Source organism: Lichenostomus cassidix, chromosome 4 (assembly GCF_008360975.1).
Source record: "Lichenostomus cassidix isolate B80296 chromosome 4, HeHo_3.0, whole genome shotgun sequence".
NCBI lineage: Eukaryota > Metazoa > Chordata > Aves > Passeriformes > Meliphagidae > Lichenostomus > Lichenostomus cassidix.
This window is the reverse complement of record NC_139484.1, coordinates 61,779,604-61,801,577: the sequence shown is the minus strand read 5'-3', so window position 1 is coordinate 61,801,577 and position 21,974 is coordinate 61,779,604. Positions and strand designations below refer to the sequence as shown.

General features: G+C 48.2%; 1 protein-coding gene across 1 annotated transcript; it reads right to left on the bottom strand.

The window, feature by feature from the left end:
• Positions 1 to 1,410: 1,410 nt before the first annotated feature.
• FOXI3 (forkhead box I3) lies at positions 1,411 to 4,695 on the bottom strand. Its single transcript, XM_085059905.1, has 2 exons — positions 3,939 to 4,695; positions 1,411 to 2,811 (listed from the first exon to the last, which is right to left on the bottom strand). Exons 1-2 carry the CDS (start codon positions 4,636 to 4,638, stop codon positions 2,222 to 2,224), a joined length of 1,290 nt encoding a protein of 429 aa, XP_084916031.1. The 5' UTR covers positions 4,639 to 4,695; the 3' UTR covers positions 1,411 to 2,221.
• Positions 4,696 to 21,974: the final 17,279 nt, after the last annotated feature.

Here is a 21,974-nt window from a genome sequence, read left to right as displayed (position 1 = left end):
GGTCTGAGAGCAGACTGGCAGAGTGGAGAAGGGGTGCAATGGTCACTTAGATGCACATGTATGCAGCTCCTGGCTTACTTAGGGACTGGGTTTGAATATTTCAGAGGTGTTGGGAATCCCTCCGCTGCTTTTAGATCAAACTAAGCAGTCCAAACTCCAAATAAAGTTATTCCACGCCTGGTGGGATGGAACTCGAGCGGGACAAGACTGACCACCCTGTCTTTTTCCTAGTGGCAGTCTGCCCTTTCCCTCCCATTATCACTGGCACTGCATCACCTGAGATGGAATTAAAATCGAGAGGAATTACCTCTAAAGCCAGGAAGATGGTATCAGTGCTGGGAAGGGGTGAGGGGGATGGGGCAGGAGTTGCCACCCGCCCACTGGTCTCAGTGATTGCACAAAGGGCGGTTGGCCAGTGCTGGGGCAAGTACTTGGTCCCGATCCCAAGCACATGGAAGTCATCTGATGTTTCGTCATGGCTTCATTATATTTTGGATCAGGCCAGCGGTTTGTCTTGCATCACTGCCCTGTATGTTCTGCAGGTAGCCAGTGCCGAGGCGCTGCCAACTATTCTGTTTTGTGAATAGCCTGCAGGGATGGCCTTAAATCACGGCAGATGCCTGTATGTTAAACAGCTGCAATTTCATGCTTAACTTCATTATTGATGCTACTTTCCTCATGAAGACACTTACAGTTATGCTCTAACAGCACACAGCCCCCAACAAGCAGCTCCTGAACACGGCAGGAATGAGGGGCTGATTATTTAGCATAATGGCTACTGCAGGACGGAATCTCCTTTCCCAGCAGCAGGAAATCAGGAAGGATTCTCGGAAGCACTGCCTGGCCCTCTAGCTGCCTGGTTCCCACCTCTTCACTAGCACACAGTGTAAGCAGGTGCAATCCCATTAGAGAAACTGATTTGCAAAAGGGATTGAGCCTCCTGCTAGCTGGCACCATGCTGGAACCAGTCCCGCCTCTTTTACTGTTGCAAGTTTTTATTTTTTTTAACCAAACCCGGCTGAAAAAGGAGAGTTGCAATTCAGACCATTGAGAAAAACAAACAAACAAAGACCCAAGAGTGCCCACACTGCACAGTGAGACTCCAAGAAGCTGCAAACCAGCTCAGGTGTGTCTCCTCTGGGAGCAAAGCAGGTGTTTTTGTCTCACTGCGCAGATGAAATTGTTTGTAAATTTTTACACCTTTTATCTCAAACGATGTGAAAGAAAAATCTGTCTCCCACAGAGTTTTAAAATACTTCAAACATACTGATGAACAACGAGGCCAGTATCTAACAATTGTTAATATTTTATTCCCAACAGCTGTTCAGCCTGAAAAGTTTCAGTAATACACTAAAAACAAAAACAAAACCAACAAAAAATTCAAAACAAATAAAAACAAAAAAAGGGGAAACGAAGTAAAATAAACTTTAACAAAGTTTAAAACACATTATAAATAAGTACAGCTTCAGAGCATAATTTACAAATATAAAACCACATAGAAATGTATGTACAGAAGAGTTACATTACGTACAAATATGTATAAAAATACCCCAGTGTTTACTCTTGTGCTAAAGCTGCATGGCTAGAGTTATCTTTGGTACTAAGCTCAGGGAAAAAAGATTGTTTTACAACACACAGCCCTGCTGTACAATATGCCAGACACAGGAAGACCCTCCGTGGGTTTGAGGAGGTTTTGGGTGGGTGTTTATACAGGGTATCCCCCTGTGCATTGCATATTGCAGGATCAGGGCAGAAGCAAGGGCTTACAGAGGCAATCGCTGGCAGAAGAGTTTTTTTAATACATTGTACAAGGCACTTCATAAGAAATCTCTTCATTTCTTTTTTCCTGTTCTCTTCTAAGACTCACTGGATGTCTACGCTTGGCTTTTGCCAATACCACTTTATGGCTATAGTTTTTAAACTTGTTGTTCTACATTCAGGATTAGAAACCTCTGAAAACATTAACTCAGTTCACGCCTGCAGAATTTAGATGGCAAACCACCTACACCACCTAACGTTTTCCAGGGTGGGGGAAAAAAAACTTTGCATCTGCCTTCTGCTGGTGCTCAAGGGGGTGTTCTTATTTTGAAAGGAGAGAAGATCCATCTTCCTGGAAGAACTCCCGGGAAGCGTCCACGTTGAAATGCTGTTTGCAAAAGCGCATTGGGTCCTCCGTGCTGCCAGGCGCACCTGCAACTCCCATTCCCTTCGCCCCAGCACCCTACACCTCTGTCCCATCCCGCGTGTAGATGAGGCTGTTGACTGTGAAGTTGTAGTAGTGGTTGTACTGAGCTCCCTGGCTGCCGCTGCTGGGGTGGAAGGAGCTGTAGTAGGCAGGGGAAGGTCCTGCGACCCTCTGCAGCTGGTCTGGGGAAGGCACCTCCTGAGAAGAGCTGCTGGAAGGGGTGAAAGTGCCACTGCTCAGCTGTCCGGCAGAGAAGTTCCTGTGATGCAGGTCACTGCTGAGACCCCCCGTCAGCCGGCTGCCTCCGCCGCTCAGGGAGCTCATGCCGCTGAAGAAGGTGCTGAGGCAGCTAGGGGTGGATGAAATGATGCTGGAGGGAGAGGAGCTTTTGGGATGGTCCCTGGCAGAAGGTGAGGGGTCCAGCTCTGGGGGTGGGCTGTTTCCACATGGTTTGCCTGTGGCTGGGATGGGTCTCTCTTCCTCGGCCTTCAGGCCCCCCAGAGAGGAGGCTGCAGAGGCGGTGGCGGGGGCGTTGGGCTCAGAGCGCCGCTTGCGCTTGCGACGGAAGTTGCCGTTGTCAAACATCTTCTCGCAGTTGGGATCTAAGGTCCAGTAGTTTCCTTTCCCTGGTGGAAAACAGGAGACACGAGAGAGAAAGTCAACTTCTGCGACAGTGATGCTGCTGACAGATAGGCAGCATCCATGTCTTGTCTAACTGGCACAGAATCCACATCCTCCTGCACCTGTGCCTCCTCCCTCTGCTGTCCAGTACATAGATCCAGAACCTGTCTCCAGGACATTTCCACCTCCATTCCTCTGGTGCCCAAGTGAACCTTAATGCCACATAGCAGAGGAGAACCTCTCCATCCCAAAGCATAACCAGATCTGCACCTCTACCTCAGACCTGGCTAAAGAGAATATGGATAGGGGCTCGCCTTGCTCTGGCTGCCTCACAGAAGCTGGGGCACTTGCAGTAATCTCAGCAGTGGGTGACAAGGCAGTGCCCCTGCCACAGCTCTTAGAAAAGCTGATGGAGATGGGCTGGCACGCTCAGTCACACCGAGGGGCCAGCAGGCCAGCAGCACTGAGCTGCGGGGGCTACAGACAAGCTGCCCTTGGCACAAAACTTGGTGCGAGGTGCTGCAGCGCCATCAGCTACCCCCACTCGCCCCCTGCCCACGGCCGGGATGGGCGCAGTGACCCCACAACGTCCCGAGCGGCTCCAGCCCGGCACGTCCCGACCCCGCCGGGCCGGACCAGCGCTGTCCGGGCGCGCCTCCGCCCACTCCCGGGCACCGGCCGTGCCCCGGGGCCGGGCCGGACAGCGGCGGGCAGGGAGGGGAGCCGTGAATCACGGCCGAAGGAGCCCGGCCTTGCACAACCGGCGCTCCCGGGCTGCTCGGGGACGGGGCGAGGGCTGGGGCCGGCCGGCCTCCGCCTACACCTCCCGCGGGGCAGCGCCGGGCATGGCTGGGGCGAAAGGGGATGGTCATGTCCCAGTGCACGGGTCAGGGGACGGGAGAGAGCGGTCTCCTCACAGCGTCTGACTAGAAGTGATGCAGAAGCGCGGTCGCATCATAGCGGTAGCCCCGATGGGACGGGGAGCGCGGTTGTCGGGACAGCGCCCGACTAGAGGGGACAAGGGACCCGCCGGCCACGGGGACGCTGCCGCCCCTCTCTCCCGGCGGTGCCGCTGTCCGACCCCGCCGCTCCCCCTGCCCCGCCATCCCTCCCGCCCGGCGCGGCACCTCACCGGGGTCATCCTCGTCGCGGGGCACCTTGCGGAAGCAGTCGTTGAGGCTGAGGTTGTGGCGGATGCTGTTCTGCCACCCGGCCTTGCTGCGCTTGTAGAAGGGGAAGTTCTCGGCCACGTACTGGTAGATGTGGCTGAGGGTGAGCTTTCTCTCGGGCGCGCTCTGGATGGCCATGGCGATCAGCGCCGAGTACGAGTAGGGCGGCCGCACCAGCTTCAGCAGCTCCTCCTGGCTGGCCAGGCTCAGCCAGCTCAGCTCCGCGCCTCCCGCCGACGGCGAGCCGGGTGCCGGGGGCGAACCCACGAGCTGCCCGCCCCGGGAGCAGCCGTACGAGGCGGGCGGCAGGAAGGGCGCGGCGGCGGCGGCGGCGGCGCCGGGCGGGCCCTGCAGGTAGGGCGCGGGGCTGTTCATGCCCCACAGGTAGCCGGCGTTGGCGGGCGCCCCGTAGTCCCCCAGCGCGTACCCGCCCGCCCGCTGCCCCGACGAGGCGGCGGCGGCGGCAGCGGCGGCGGCGGCCGCGGCGGCGGCGGCGGCGGCGCCGGGCGGGTGAAGGCTGGGCTGGGGGTAGACGCTGAAGTTCTCGCTGCAGTACACGGCCATGTCGGGGGCTTCCTGCGCGCTGCGGGGCTGCGGGGGCGCGGGGGCGGCCGCCGGCGCCGAAGCTCTGGGCTGCGCCTGCTGCAACTCACCGGCGCTCATAATCCCTGGCCATGCAGGGCCGGCCGGCGCTCCCCCCCGCTCCCGTCCTCTCCCGGCGACACCCCCCGCCCCGCGGCCCCGGTGGCCCCAGACCAAAAACTCCCGGGGGGCTGCGGCGCGGCGCCCTTATAGGCGCTGCCGTGCGCCCCGACTCCCCGCCCGCGGCCGGGGCCGGGGCTGGGCGGGCGGCGGCGGCGCGCAGCGAGCAGCCAGTAGCGCGGCTCGGCGGCGGGCGGGGAGGCGGAGGGGGGCAAGGCCGGGCCCCGGGAGCGGCCGTGGAGGAGGGACCGGCGGGGGAGCTGCGGGAGGCGCCAGGGATTTGGCTCCCGGCGGCGCGGGGGCAGCATCCCCGAGCCGGACCCACCCCCCGGGCTGTGCCCGTCCCCCCCTCCCCTTCCCGGGGGTCTCTCCCGGTAGCCCCCGCACCGCTCGCCCCGCACCGGGCTGTCCGCGCTGCCCCGGCGCTCAGGGATGCCATCCCGCTTTCCCACGGATGGCATCGCCCCCGATCACTTCGGCCCCGGCGCTGAGGTCGGAGGGGTTTGAGCATCCCTGCGGTTCCCCCGACGGAACGCCAAGGGTGAAATGCGCTTAAACTCTGTTCCTGAAGTGTAGTTTTGCCTCCCGTCTCCCAACAGCCGGGGCTGAGATGGCAGTTCATTAGCTTTGGATGAGGAACTGCTTTGGATAAAGAATTGCCCGAAATTAAACAAACAAACACAAGTAGCGTGTTCGCTCGTACCGCGGGCGGAACGGGCTGGCTGGAGCGGGGCGAGATTTAGTGAATAAAAGTTATTTTCGCCTTAGTGCTCCGGGGCAGCCTGAAGGAAAGCGCATCCTTTTGCAGAGAAAAAGCTCTCGGTGTTCGTAACGATCCCGACACCCGGGATCTGTCCGGGGGACCAGCTCCGGCAAATCTTCTGGTCCGGGGCAAAGCGCACGTGTAAAAACAAAAATACGGTCAGTGGTGCGGGAGGATTTAGAGAGTCTGTCGGTCGCTTACTAGATACATGAGATGCACATTTCATTCCCTTTCTCACATGGGGTTGTTATTCAGTTTTCTGCTCGTAAAAATGTCAAAAAATGTCCTATCCTAGTGCATGCATGAAACGCTCTCTGCAATCGCCGGGTGTTTTGCTCTGACATCAGGATTTTGGGAGAGAGGAGCGTTTGGGAAAAGTCTTTGTATTTTATGTCTTCCATAAAATAGTTATAAAAGCACGTGTAAACCAGAGAAGCTTTCCCGAGCTGACTCCAATCTCAAATTTTCACCCCCTGTGTGATCTAAGCAGGGATATAATAGCCGAAGGATTTTCAACTTTGTATTTCGTTTTAAAACAAGTGAACAAACACTTTTTGAGGCAGAGAACAATTTTAACGTGACTGGGTTAAAGAATTCGGATTTGGGTTTTTTTCCTTTAATCATAACAGGAGGTGTTCGGGGCTTTTGTTTTTTGTTTTGTTGGGATTTTATGTGTGTGTGCTTTTTTTTCTTTTTCTGTTGTTATTTTGTTTCCGTCACTGTTGCTGTTGCAGATTTTATTTTCCATCCCTTGGGGAAAGAGCTTCCCGTGTGTATTTGGATACCCAGAACAGCGGGAGAAAAGTTTACTTTAGGTTTTGCAAGGTGTCTTTTCCCTTCTCAGCTTTCTTGTCTTTAAGATTTGTGACAGCTCCTCATTTCTTTTAGAGCAGGGTCGCGCTGGAAAATGCTGGTTTGAAGTCTGACGGGGCATCAGGCATCCAAACCAAGCAGTTTATGGGGAAATCACAGCTAGAAAGGACATTTAAAGCACAAGAAACAGGTAGATTTTTTTAAAAGCAATTTCCCTATGAGCTGGAAGAGCTAAGCCGAAAATATTATTGTCTAAAATTACAACAAATCTGTGTTTATCCGTTTGGTGAAAACTCCTGCGATCGCTGCAGGAGGGAGAGGAGCAGTCGGTGGTATCACCGTATCGCTCGAAATTGAGGTTTTTGCTCTGGGGATTTGGTGTCTTTGGGCAAAGGCAGAGCCATCTAGAGGAACAGCCTGGCTATGGCGAGGCAGGGAAGGCAGTTTCCCTCACAGGCATAGCGTGCTGCCTTCGAGCTTTCCTTAGCTGATTTCTCTGCCTCCAACAAAGGAAACGCGTTGGAAAATAATGCTGAATTAGCTCTAATAAAAATGCGTGTCCTCAGAAAACTCCAACTCGCTTTACCAAATAGTAAGGAATGTGAAACAAAAATAGCTTTAGAGAGGTTATTACATAGCTGGGATGGCATGGATATGCAAACCAACACTTAATTTGAAGAGTGGAGAGAATAAAGCTTTGATGGTGTGACGGCTGTAAAAACATTTAATTTTCTTAATGCATTTATCCTGCAAGTAGCGTGCAGTGTTGCCTCGAAACATCATCAGCTCTCAGCACAGACCTGTTGCTGTTCCCTTCTGCCAAGGCATGAGGGGAGCATGAGGAGATCCAGCACTCTGCCTCTCTGCTTTCTAAATGCTGCATTTTTTCCAGAGAGCTCTGGGAGATGTTTGCCTTGCAGAAACACACTGGGCAGCTGGCAAGAGGTGATGAAACACAAAACTGAAATCAGTTTCAAGGTAAGAGTCTGAGGCTACTGTCCATCACTGGGAGCAGATTTGGGGTTGGGTTTCAGCAGCTTTGTTGGCTCTGTGAGTGGGCAGTGAGGTGTGCTGGGCAGAGGAGCTGGGCTGAGCTGTACCCACAGCCAGCTGAGATGCAGTGCCCAGAATAGGGAGGAATATGCTTGGCTGTGAGGAAGGGTGTGATACTAGATCTTAAATTTAAAATCTCCAGCCAGCTGCCTTGGAGAGTGTTTGTTCCAAGGCTTCCCAAGAGCTGCAGGAGAGTGAGGTCCTCCCCATCCTTGCCTGGTGCTGTCCTCACTGCTGGCTCAGGTGCTGTGCTTGTCCTTGTGCATGCAGCAAGCACTTTTCCCCTGTAGGAAGACACTGGCTTTGCCTCCGAGGCTCTGCTCCTCTGAACATGTAGGTGCAGGCTTAACTTTCCTGGTGTGGATCTCAGTGTGTGCAGCTCAACACAGAAACCTGAAAATGCTTCAGAGCTGAGCACCCAGCCTTGTGATATCTGCACCCACCTGGATCTCTCTCTGTTTCCCAAGGATGCTGAGCTCTAGGCAGAGGGTATGTGTTGGGGAACAGAAAATAAGATCCTGTACTGGCTGCTCTTGGCTTTACCAGGAGAACAGAGAAGCTGAGATCTCTCCAATGGCTCCAGGTTGGTGCAGTGAAGCAGGAACCACAGGTTTGGTTCGTTTTGGCTGTGTTCACAATCTAAGTCTCGCTTTTTCCTCAGGGCTGTCAGGATGCAAGGTGGTAACTCCATGGTCCACATAAAATCTGCTAATGAAGAATGATTTTATACCTTTCCCCAGAGTGATCAATGAAATTGGGAATGAGTTCTTCATCCTCAGAGGCAAGATGGAAAAATTATAGTTTCTCCTGCAATGGTCCAGTGCTGTGGCTCCACCCTCAAGAACAGTAAGGAATTGACTAAGAGCAGCTCAAATAAATTTAAGATCTAGTTTCACTCCCTTCCTTACAGCCAAGCGTATTCCTCCCTATTCTGGGTGCTTTATACCTGTTAATATGCTACAAGAACATCTCTTTTTTTCACTCAACCTCTGATTTGTCCTGCAAATGGCTAATAGAGAATATCTGATGGTGTGCAATAGATGTTTCACTGCCGTGAATTTGGGAAGGGTGTTTTGTGTATGTGTACACAGGTTAAAGTAATTTTTATCCCTTGCCATAGGAGAATTATGTATATTCCTCCCTCTCTCTATCTAGTCATCTACTGGACTGAAGTTCTGGCGATCTAATTTTGTCAATTTACCTTATGATAGGATCAGAGGTTTTCAAATCTTTTTTTGATTTTTCAGACTCCACAACATTTCCTGGCGAGGTGTCCTCATCCCACGATGGGCAGGCTACTGACAACAAACCTGATTTGGTTTTGTTTCGAGTTCATGGTTTCTGTTAAACTCTGCAGGCTGCAGACTGAGGGTTGGCATTTCAGAATATTTTTATTAATATTTTCTCAGTGCATTTCTATGCTGCTGGGTGTCATGGAGCCCCTGGACCTGGCCACAAAGCAAGGAATAAATCATAGTTCATCACAAGCTGTAGTTGCTGCAGCACTTTGGGCTGCTGGGAGCAAACACCGTTGCTGAAAGAAGCAGTTCTGCTCTGTGTCCACTCCTTGCTGTTTTTTTAAGGCTGCTGTGCTCACACAAGTGTTTCTGAGGCTGACTGGGGCACTAATCCAGTTTTAGAAGAACACCTTCTTCCCAATCCCTTTTTTCCTCCTTTTTTTATCCCCTCAGGTTAGTCTTAGCCTGGGCCTGCCTAGCCCCTTTCTGAGTGAGAGCTTGTTAGTGACTGATTAGCCGAAGTTTTGATAAAAGCTTCATTGTTTGTAACCTCTGTAAACTACCCGGAGCTGTGCTCCTAATAAAAGTGGGATTAAATAGACACCTTGGGAGTGAGACAGTTGCAAGTGGGAATTTCAGAGTTTTGAGGGACTGAGGGATGTGGCCAGGCTTCAGTGACTCTGTGTATCAGAAGAGGTTTTACCAAAACCGGGAAAGAAGCATGATTTTTGTGTTTTGGGGGAGAAGGAAGCTGGTGGGACACAGAAGGAAGTCACCTGTTTTTGGCTGGATTGAACACATGCTCCAGGGGTTTGGAAACATGTTTGCAGAAATTCTCAGCACCCTGCATTCTTCCAGCCTGTCCTCTGGCTTAGGATTCATAAAAGGTGTTTTAAAATCCTTACTCTGATCCCATGCATTTAATCCTTCCTCATTTTATTTTTGCAACAGTAGAAAAGTCCACTTGGCAATGATATATTCCTGACTTGGTACTATTGGGTTGTATCTTTTCTGGAGTGTTAAGCAAGGGGCTTCTTCCCTCCTGCTTAGAGGAGGAAGCTGACCTGGGCTGAAATAAAGCATTTCCTTGCTTTTTACATTACACTTTTTGATGTGTAATGGGATATTTGAAATGGAGCTTGGTGCTCTGGGCTGGTTGCTCTTTAATGTTCACTCCTATAGGATAAGGTAAAGGACAATATCTTTTGGTCTTTGTTCATCTGAATAAGCCACCTCTGCTCTGGAATGAGTAATAGAAACAGAAAAACATACATTTATGGTCAGCTAAGGTAAAAATAATCGAAACTATTAGTAGATAAAGGCAGTGGCTGCCATCACCACCACCACAAGGAAATGGAGGAGTATTAAATTAGTATTTCTTTTCCATGTTTGTCTGGGGCAGAAAAAATCAGATAGTGTATTAGTTTCAGGTGCTGGTGAAAGAGCATTTTGGGCTCTATTAATAACTAGGGATTATGTTAAACAGCAACCACATAAATGAAATATTTTATGATCAGCCAGTCCTAGTAATTCATAGCCAAGAGTTTCTGACCTCTCTCAACCAGGAACATAATGTGTGGGCCATTAATGCTGGCTTTTCATTCTGGGACACTGGGAGGATTTTAGAGCACTGAAAAAGTTGATATTGGCTCATTATTTAAAAGGCTTGGGCAAATGATTTGGGTGATGCTATAACTGTCAGCCCTTCACTGTTAAAGTCAAAAAATGCTGGGCACAACTCTTGATTAATGACTCATTTCCTTCTCAAAGGAAGGCAGTGAAACTGATGCCAATGAGTGTGTGTAGATAGGAAATAAACCTTGTCAAATTAATTTGCTGTTGTTCTCCAGCAAGCAGGAGCAACTCTTGATGCAACTGATTTCTGGAAGTATTTGATTAGTTCCGTCTCAGAGGTGGATTTCACAAACTGGTATAAAATCACCGTGGTGCAAATCAAGTAGATCCAACTGGTTATACCAAGATCTCAGAATGTCACTGTGAAAGATGAATCCTTGAATCTCTTCTCTGGGAAGTTTTGTGGAAATTGGTTCATTATTCTGTGTCTGTCATTGATTATGAGGGGAAATAAAGAATCATTGACTACTGAATCTGAAGGAGGCTAAAAATTATGGAGTGTTAAATAGTGAAGAGTTCACTGACACAGAGCTATCTCTGCCTGGGAACAGGGGGAATATGAGCAGAGTATCTTTTGATATGGAGAAACACATGGTCAGATTAAGGAAAAAAAGCTGAGATTGAAGAGGTGATGGAAAGAAATAATTTTTTTAATTATTTGTTTTTAAAATCAATAATTTTTTAAGCCCGTTGTGGTTTCTGAGAACAATCAGCTGTTCCTTGTGATTTTGGGGTGAATGAGGAATAAGAAATTATAGTAACTCCATATTGATGCTGTATGAAATTGGAGTGGCACCTATAAAAGCAAGAGTAGCATGGTAAAGTAACGGGTGAAGTTGTTTATTATCCAGTTAAATACAGTACAAATACCCTATGGGTTTTAAAATAAAACTGGAACCATGCTTGTGAGCAGACACCACCACACAATGTGCAGCTGTGCCTTGAAGCTCCTCAAGGAACTCTCTTTAATTACTTACAGGAAGGGAATATTATGGGTGACTTGTTTGCAGTCTATAAAGATCTATGCAAGAGCTGGAGCATGGGGATAAAGGACAAAGTCAGAACAGGAATTGGGCCAGAACTGAAGCAGGACAGAGAGAAGAGGCTCAATTTAGCTGGTCACATGGAGATAGCTGGCCACAATGACACCATAAAGGCTATTTTAAAGAAACATTTTGAAGTCTGTTCACTCTTCTCAGCCAGTAGATGCTATCTGGTGTCTCCAACTTGGTCAGTGTGTGATGAGGGGAAGTGGTCCAGCAAAAGGATTGCTGCTAATGGAAGCTTTGGCCAGCAGAAACAGGACTCTGAGATCAGTTTGGGTAAAAAGGCAGTTCAAGATGTACCAGCATAATCTTGTGTGCTTTTGAAAATCAGGTGGACAGACAATGGAGAGATGCCCCATGGGAAAAGCTTGTTTGAATGCAAAACACCAGAGAGGCACCAGCAGGAATCACACTCATGAAAAGAAAACCCGTGTAAACTCAAGATTTGTCGCCTTACAGAAATCAGCCTTTCTCTTCAGGGCTGTGGAACAGTTGCCTGATGCTCACAGCTCTATGGGCTCCTATGACAGATGCTGAGGAAGAACTTCCTTGAATTCTTTGAAGCATTTCAGGTGATTTTGCTGCCAGTCAAGGTGTGCCTAAGCCTTACTTTGGGAGTGACCCACTCGTGTGGCCAGTGACTGATGTTTGTGGCTGACTGGCACATGTCAAAGGCTGACAAAGGTAGTACTAACCAGGACAGGTATGGCAAGAGCCTGCAGGCTTTCATGAGGCTCAACAGATTCTACATGAGCAAAAAGAAGTGCAAATCAAACAGGCAATGGAGCAGAAAAGTTCTAACTGGCATTTAGGAAGCCCAAAATTAGCAAAGAGAGGAAGAACAAGACCTGGTTTCCTCAGGGGTCTTCTGCAGTCCTAGTCTCATCACCTGTCTCGACAACATTTGTTTAACTCTGCTTGGTGAGAAAGAAAGCAAGCAGCCACTGAGTCTGGGTGTTGGAAGACATTCTCCACCTGGCCAGTGCTCAGCAGGATGCATTGGTGAAGATATAAATCCTGAGCAAGCGTAGGCAGAGCAAAAGAGAAACTATCAAGGGCAGTCAAGAAGAATTGGTTTGAAAGCAAGGCAGCATTAAAACATTCCTGTGAAAGTCAAAGTCAAGATGGTCTTTTATATTAGGGAAGAAGAACTGTGTATCCTCCACGTTAATGTTGAGGAGAGCTCCTTGCTTTCAGAGAAGGACAGGCTGAAGAGATGAGTGAAATATTACCAGAGTTTTACAGATGACTGATCAAGAGATTTAGAGATTCTCAGTGTTTGAGAGATTAAAATGCTTCAGAAGGAGGTTGATAAGAAGATCTTGCTAGCAGAGGTACAAAGAAGGCTGAGAGAACTGGAATTACTCAGCTTGGAGAAAAGAGGGCTCTGAGGTGACTTTATTGCAGCCTTTCAGTACCTGAAGGGAACCTACAAGAGAGCTGGGGAGGGACTTTTTACAAGGGCATGTCATGACAGGATAAGGCTTTAAACAGGACAGAGGGCAGGTTTAAATTGAATATGAGGGGGAAATCCTTTGCTGTGAGGGTTGTAAGACACTGACACAGGCTGCCTAGATAACCTGTGGAGGCCTCATCCCTGGAAGTGCTCAAGTCCAGGTTGGATGGGGCTCTGAGCAACCTGGTCTGGTGGAAGGTGTCCCTGTCCATGGCAGGGGCTTGAAAGAGGATAATCTTTAAGGTTCCTTCCAACCCAATTCATTCTATAATCCTATGAAAGGTCAGGAGACTGAAGAACTCTGAGGGGCTGAGAATGGATCGATGTGGCTGTGGCATGGGTCACTGACCCAACCAGGCACCTGCATGTCATCAGGAAAGAAAAGATCCCTTAAACAAGGAAAAGTGTTCCCAATAGGTGAGTTCCCACAAGGGACCTTCCAAATTTTGTGTGTTTCCTGACACCCAAGCAAATTCCTCACTGTGTTCCTTGCTGGAGTATTCAGAAGGTAGATTCAGCTTCCACAGAGCAAGAGGGACAGCAGAGCAAAACCAGTGCAAGAGGCTGATCACTGGCAAGTTCAGAGATATCAAGAAGCTCTTCAGTTCTTCAGTTGCACAATTTCAAAAAGTCATTTGACCCGGTGTGTTGCAATAGGTGTGTGGAGTGTCCTAGGGCTATATGATATGTGTAAGAAGCTGCTGAAAAACATTATGAAGAGGTGAGGTCAGCAGTCCTGGTCAAGAACAAGCTGAACAACTGGTTCAACACAATGACTGGTAGCAGACAGGGTGACTTGATAATTCTCAGTAACTTCTGGAGCTGCCTGTAGAAAGTGAAGGATGGAGTTACAGCCGCCAAAGACATTGGGCAAAGTGAGAAGATGAAAAACCTGAAGATGATCACATCTCCAGTGGTGGTGCCAGTTCATCAGATGTGCAGGGTCAGGTTGCTGTGTCCCGTGATGGATGGTGCAGATCAAACATTGGCATGAGCCAGACAAAGGCCAGGAGGAAAGGGAGAAAGGATGAGAACTACACAGACAGGCAGCAGCCGGGTGGACAAGATGGACAGCCCCATTTATCTGAGACATTTTACCACACAGGTCAGCAGCAGATCCCTCACAGAGATCTGAAGGAGAATGTAGCTGCACATGTGGGCATAGATCAACTGAAACAGTCATGAAAAGACACAGACAAATGATGGAAGCAAAAAATCAGGCTACTCAGTTGGTCCCTGTCCTTGCTTTGTGTGCAAAGAAATGAATGTTTGGGAAGGTGAAACAGAAAAAAGACAGCTGGTCTATACAGTGAAGTGTCAGATTGTGAGACCATGCCAGGGAGGAGGAAGATCCTCCACTCAGCAGGAGGATATGCAAAAAGTCATCTCCATGAGGAAGCTCTGACTGCTGCATGGATGGGCAATTTCTTTGAAGACACCCTGTTCTTTATTATGGTAAAGGGAAGGGGATTAAGAGCCAGATGTTGACAGAAATGAGTTTATTGCTTTTCATTTTGATTTTTTGTTGTTAATCTACAACTTTCTCAACAGAGGTGTGGACCCTTTTGTACTGCATTTGCACCTGCCTCTGTAAGCTTAATATTCCCCCACAGACCTTTTGGGTCCACACTCTGTGGATGGAAAGGGTGGAGGACATAAAGAAAAGGAACCTCTATTTGCTAAGCACAGAGGAGCACTTGAGAATGACTTGTAACTGTCCTTTATGGCCATTAGTCTGTGGGACAAAAAATAAAGAGCAAATCCCTCTGAAAAATGGAGATGGCAAAGACAAGTGAACTGGGAGGGAAAAGGGAGAAAGAGCAGCTTTTTGCATGCAGCAGTTCCAGTTAATCCTCGAGCAATGAAGCCACTTTGAGTTTCCAAACATGGGACTTGTGTCACCAGGTCACTCTAAAGGGCCAGTCAGGTTGAGCCCTGACAGAGCAACCAGCATCAAATGTGTGGAAGAGGCAAAATCCAACTCAAATTTCCACAGTCCCCTCTTGACAAGGAGAGTGCAGTCTGGCTCTTTACAAGTCAGGAGATTCCTGCAGAGCGGTGAATTCACATCACATAGTCCCAAGGTTTTGGATGGGATCCCTAAAAAAAAAAAAAATGTTCAGGATGGAGAGAACCAGATGATTTAATCTGGGTTGTAGGAAGGGTGAGTGAGATAGAGGTGATTGAGCAGCATCAAAGGGTGACAATCAATTTGAATTTCCCCAGAAGTGATGTTGATGCCTGTGTTGCTTCTCCCCGTGCTTTTTCTTTAATTAAATACCGAATGTTCCATTAGTAGTTGGAATAACATGCTGTTCTTGGGGAAAAGAAAACCCAAGTAATCCCTTTATCTGCTAAAATAGATGATTTCTAGTAGATTAAACAATGGCCTTTCAGCTACCAGAGCATAGTTCAGGCCATAATTGAAGTCCTCTCCTTGGCCTCTCCTCGGTCCCTCGCAGCCAGCAGCCCGTGGAGCCCCATCATCAGAGATAACCTCAGTGACTCTTGTCTGCACTGAGTGTTTCTCCAGATGAGGAGATTAGTCGGAGATAAAGCATATTACCTGAAAATAATAAGTGATTACGGTCCCGGACTGTCTCTCCACATTCATTTCATGCTGGTTAACCCTTGCAAAACTGGCTGCTGCTTGGGTTGAGGTCTTTAAAGAGGAGGGAGGGTGAAGGAAGGTTTCCAGTGCCTGAGTGGAAAAGGAGGAATTTGGCCTTTTGTTGTGTATTTCACTGTCTGGGTGGGGGTTTCTGGGACATCTGTGGAGGAGCTGGAGCTGTGTCTTGTGGGGTTCTTGTGGGATGCCATCACCCTCTCCTCCCCGTGCTGGTCAGGAAGCTGTGAGGACTTAAAGCTGCCTTGCAAGTTATCTTGTATTTACCTGATAGTAACACAGGAGAACACTGGATGCCCAGAAACTACACTGTGGTTCTGTTTCCACTGCTGGAATGAACAGGACCATGCCATGGGCCCAGCCAGTGACCTGCAATAATCCATGCTGTCCCATTATTAGCATGGACCAGGCATGCTCTGGGATTCACAGTACTCTGCCATGACCAGGCATGGCTCAGAGGCTATAAACTTGTGCAGTTAGCAGTTTCCATGGGACCAGTCTGTTACTGGGAGTACTGTGTGGATATGAGCTCGGGGCAAAAGAACAGCACCTGGTATTTTTTCCAGCATGGATGTAGCTACTCTGACTTGACTACACAAAACCTTTTATGCCTTTTGTATTTATTCACCAGCAAGAGATCCAGAGAAATACAAAAACCATGCAAGGTTTTAATAGCAAATTTTCAACGTATCTGGAAGGAAAAAAAACAATCCTACAGTGGTTTCTGAGAGATTCAGGTTGGTTGTCAAGGTAGGATGGAGAGAAGAAATGTAAAAGAAAAAAGGTGAGGAAATGCCTTGAAATCTGCTTATGGGGCTGTGTGTTACCACTGCTGGGAGTGAGCTCCTGTGCTGCAGAAAGGATCCTGGTGGGAAGATATTTTCCTTGGTCTCCCTGAAGATATTACAGATGAAGTCTTGTCCCTGTTCAAGTCACTGGGAGTTTTGTGGGTGACTTCATTAAGACCACGGCCATTTAATTCATAAAAGGCTCCTTCCCAGCTCCTGTGCCATTACAGCATCCTCTGTCTGTCATCAGGCTGGGCTCCCTGAGTGAGGGCTGAGCAGGTTCATCCTTCTTCCTCTAAATGCTTCATCAGCCGCTCCCTTGAAAACTGTAAATAAAGGCCGCTGGGGATAGCTTTTCTGCTTGACCCCTCACCTGAAATGAAAATAAAGGTGACTGAATTTCATCCTGACGTGGAGCTCCTTCCCAGGCTGGCTCTTTCCCGTGGCTGTTGACAGTTACCTGCCAAGCCCCATGGTTACCTTTGATTTTGCCGTAATGACATCTCCGTGCTTAGGATGGCTCTGGGACTGTAATCCCCTCTGCAGCCTTAACCAATTTATGGGGTAACCTGAGACCAGGCTCTCTCTTCCCCGTGATTTTTCCACTTGTTAACACTCACTGAAGGCATCAACAAACTAAATGCAGAGGGTTTATTTTGTTGCATGCCCAGGGTTGGTGAATATCTGCATTCACGCCTGCTGTGAATGTCAGCCTTCAGAATGCTGCTGCATGTTCTTGCCACAGGAAAATGGCACAGTGCTTTATTTCCCCAAAGTGTGCTGCTAAAACAAATGCTTTGTTAGCAAAACCCAGGCAGTGCTCTAAGGAGCTGTTAAGAGCAGAAGTGAGGATTCAGCAAAGTGGGATTTATCCACGGTTTTGGCACAGATTTTCTGTGTGATCTGTGGTTTGCTTTGTCTCAAAGTGCTTTGTCTTTAAAATCCTTCAAGTCAAAGTCCTATATGTGTCTCATGTGCTTAGATTCTAAGCTTTTCAGAGCCAGGGATTTTTGTTTGCATAGCAGCTTTTATAATAAGTCCCTGATCTCCAGGGGACCTACCTGTGTGTGTAATACAGTTTTAAAAGAGAACTCAACTTCATTGCAGGGAATGATCCTGGCATTAGGGGAGGCCACAAGTCCTGGTCCCTGCTCCCCAACCTGTATTATTTGGCTTTTCTGAAGGAAATCTTAGGGCAGATGATTTACACAGCGACGGAAGCAGAAGGAGGATCCCTGGGGAAAGCAAACACTTGAGACTTCAAGGTGGGATGACTTTGGTGGCACACTTCTCCAATGACCATCTGATCCAGGAGGTGCCCACTTCCTAAGCACAGATCAAAGACAAAAGGTGACTTCTGAAATGACATGCAGCCACCTCTCACATTGCTTAAATTCTCTCCTCCTGCTCGCGTTTGATCTCGCTTTACTTTTCCTGTCGCTGGAAGCAGGTGCTTGCTTTATTCTCCCCGACAAGTTTAGATCAGCTGAACAGCTCTAATGGCTGCAGTGAGAGAATCTCCCAGTGGCACAGCCAGCCTAAACCTTGGAGCAGTCACTGGAAAAGCTCCTCTTCACTGCAGTCAGGTGTGGATGAGGTCTGGACGAGCTGATTTGGAGTGGTGGTTCTCCTGCCAGACTTGCTTTTAAGAAGCAGAAGTGGTTGTAATGTGAGGTGAGGCTCAAGGAAAGCCCAACTGGCTGACACCATGAGCTCCTCCAGGCACGTGGGGTAGGGCTAGAGGGTTTTCTTGATGTGCTAAAGATGCACATTTCCTCTTTATATACTGTTAGCAAAGCTCGTGCTTGTTATTCTGGGCTCTCAGCTCCATAGGGTGGCTCTCCTGACTGCTGGTGAAAATGTCCAGCACAGAATGTCATCCCAAGTGACAGGCATAACTCAAGCCAATGTCATTTTGTAACTGGATTTTTATCAGATTATGAGACTCTCTGAGATTTTGATCACTTGTGTGCACTGCTCTGAATTTTGTCTGTCACTCCTATTTCTCTGTATCGCTGCTCTGCTTTACTCCTGTGAGCCTGTCTTTAATTTTAACCTGCTTCTTCCGAGGAAAAAGAGAAGCAGAATTTACCTAACAGGCAAGCTCTTAACAAAGCCTCGGATACCTGATACACATAATGGTCCCAGAGGCATGTTTACTTTGGCCTGAGTGAGTGAGTGAAAACCATTTTGGAAGGACTTTTTCACCTCCAGCAACTTAACCTAACGAGGAGAAAAGTGATGTGGTTAAAGGGCTGTTTAAACAACGGCATTAGGGAGCAGATTTAGGCTCTCCAACAATACCTGTATGTATTTGCCTTACACAGGTGCATAAATATGCAGTGATTTATATCACAGGGCTCATCACATGGACAGTGATGAGATTTCAGCCATCCTCTGCTGATGGATGATTTTGGGGGGGATAATTGGGAAAAAACAGTTGATAGTTTTAGCAGGTTACAGCAGATCTGCCCAAAGATTTGGAACTCCACCACTGAGTTTGCCAGCTGCCCTTGTCTTCTGTACAGAAGAGTGTCTGTACAACAAGGAGTGTGAATTTGAGGGCTCAGTCCTGTGAGTGCTTTAGGTGGCTGGAAGAGAGCTACAGGGACCTCAGATTTGGGCTGAAGGATGCTGCTTGTTTCTGCTCACACGATGCCATAAAAGCCCCCATCAATTTATCAAGAAAACAGGAGAGAAGGATGAAAAAACTCCATGGAAAATGTGCCTCTGCTGGACTGCTGCACTGCCACGAAAGTTCATGTTTTTAGACCCAAATGGGTGTCTGACCTCCCGCTGACAGAATATGCTGTCAACACTCATCCCTTGAAGAAGAGTTCCCCCTTTGCACTTTGGCTCCTGGTGGTGATGACCTGAATGGAGATTCCCAGATTACACCCTGCCTCTTCCACGAGCTGGGGGTCCTGCTTACCCATCACTTCCCTCTTTCAACATCCTCATGGAGGCAATGAATCTTATTCCTGGCCCAAGGAGCACTTGTCAGGGGCTGGGCTGACAGGGAGCTGTGTCCTCCTTGGCCATGTTTTCGTGCATGGAATTGTTAATAGCTGAGATGGTTCCCCTAAACCCTGCCAGTTCCCAGAGCAGCACCTTGCACCAGGGCAGTACAGGCTTAGAGAGAACTCTTGCCTCTCACAGGTGGAAAAAGACAGCAAAAATGGTAAGTTAGGGCCAAACTGAGGTGAAGTTTATCTCTGCATCATGTCTTCTATGCAACTGCAGTTTTACTGAGGCTATGAGATTGGTTTTCCATAGGTATATAGGTACCTCTAAGCACAGGGGGAATGAGCTGCAGGATGCCAGGAAGGATCTGCACAGGTTGGATGCATAAATCTCATTGTTGTACATTATAATTAAGGTCCTTAATTCTAACTTAAGCTCCTCCTATCTGATTGTAAAGGGCCTGAGCTCAGCTATCACACATTTGGGCCCATTGGCAAATTCTCCCAAGGTGCTGCTAAAACACATAATTGTCTGCTTTTGACTTTCTGGTCCTGGCTGACTTGTGCTTTTCTTCTGTGCATGCATTTAGCATGATGTGGAGAAGCCAAAAGCCCCAGCAGCCTCTGAAAACCTCCCTGGATATTGGAGTAGTCACTGCCTTGAGAAACAGGGGCACTGCCATTTGGGTGAGTGGTTTAAGCTCCTGACTCTGGGAATCTGAGCCATCATCTCCCTGGAGTATTGTGAAAATAAGCCAATTATTTAAGAGCAATTTCCTTCTGCAGGTGTTTATTTGGTCTTCAGCATTATCTTCTGTCTCAGAGATGTGCAGACAGCTACACAGAGAGCAGCCATGCAGGGCACAGCTTTCTCCATATCTGCATTAGCAGTGAGGAGGCAAATAAATTCTCTTGGAGGCAGAGGAAGGCAAGAGCTGGGAGTTTGGTTCCCATCCACCTCTAATTGGGATTATGTTGGCAACTATCAGCCCCATCTTTTGATATTTGGGAAGAAGAAATGGGAAACTGTGCAGCAATAGTGGGCTGCTCCTGCATAAACTATTCTGGCAAAATGCCTTTTAATTTCATGTGAGCTGTGCCTGCGAGAAGACGGAAGGATCAAGCTATCATCAAGAAAGATTAGGATTTGGAGCCAGGTTTTGGAAATTGTCTCCTATCTCAGTAATGAATCAGACACCTTAGGTGAAATTCGGATCTTACTGAATAAGCATTTTCTTTTTTTTGTGTTTACCAGGGCCAGGATTTCACCCCTAACTTCAAAAATACCCAAGCACTGCTGTGCCTGCAGCTTGGAGCTGATTACCAATGTTACCATCCTAAAATTGTATCTCATTTATATTATCCTTGTAGGACCTGATTTTGCTCCTTGTGATGGTAGTGCCAATGCTGAGTTCAAGATGATGGGACTGCAGAATTAAATTAAATTATGTTACAGAATTGTGGTATTTTACAAGTGATTCTTCTTAATTTATATTATTACTGATAATTCTGGATTGCAGGTTTGGTTTCATTTACATCAGAAATAGGATCCATTTTCTCTGCCCTGGAAGGAAGACACTCTCAAGGGCTTACTGATATTTGTGTGTTTGACTTTAAGGCAGAAGTTTGTTCCTAATTAATTGAATAAGTGCTTTAATCCCTGGCCTGAGGGCTTCCCATAGAGCATTAGCTGTATTAAGAAGGAAATGGAGTGTAATCCCTTTAATATAAGCACAGGAGAACATGAGAGTTTCACATTTCTGGAAATAATTTCTTTCCTTGTTGCATTATTTATTCTAATATTAATTTGCATAAAATGCAGTGAGGATGAAGGGCTTCTCCTCTTTCCTGACAACAGTGCAGAGCTGTTAGCAGAACAAAACCCTTGCCAGAGCATCCTTGGGCTCCAGTTGCACACTGGTGCCTAACAGAGTTCAGAGAGAAATACCTCTTGGAATTCAGCTCATTCCGATGGTGCCTGTGAGCACAGGTCTGTGACTGGCTCTCCTCCTGGAGCTGAGATCTCATCTTCCTGGCTCCTCACCATCATTTACTACTATTTGCATCACTGTAGTGGCACAGAATCTCATTTCTGAACCAATGGCTGCACTAGGCTCATGTGCAGCTACAGAAATTGGACTCTTGGATGAGATTCAGCTCACCAAACCCAGGCTGTCTGGGTTTATTTCAGCCCCAGCTATGTACCTGCACTGGTAACATGAACTGTCCTAAATGAGCCAGGAAGTCAGGAATGATCAGCTCCAAGGGAGATGTCCTCCTTGTGTACATCCAAAATTAGGCAGGATCAGTCTTTTGATGAAATGCATCCAAACCTGGTCAAGGCTTGATGTTTTTTAAAGAGTAAACAGTGCTCTGTGGATCTGGTGTGGTGTTCCTCTCTATTCATAGGACAGAGGGCTCCATCTGAGCATCCTTGCTGTCTCCTGCTGTAGTTCACCAAAGGAAGAGAACAGCAGCACCTGAAAGGGACAGTTCAGGTGTCCTCAGCCACCCTTTGAGTCCAAGTGGAGATCCCTGCCTGCCCTAATTCTGCAGTGTTCCCTGTCCTTCCATGCAGGGAGGCAAGGATGCTGTTTTCTTCTGCTCAACACACCAACAAATAAGGTCCTTTTCTCCTCAATTTCCCTGTCTTTTGCTCACCTCTTTTTCAGGAGCTGGGGATGTTTCAAGAGCTCACGAAGGGCAGGCTTTGTCCCTCTCCTGGCCACATGTCCCCAGCATGGCTGGGGATCTGAAGAAGTGGGTAACAGCTCCCCAGCATGACTGTTGGATGGCTTCACCTCCAAGAGACACCCCCAACCTCCTCAGGCTCCCCTTCCTCCACCATGGCCTCCAGGGTTCTGAAATTCAGTTGTGTCACAATGGGACAGAGTTTTCCCTTGACCCTGGAAACAC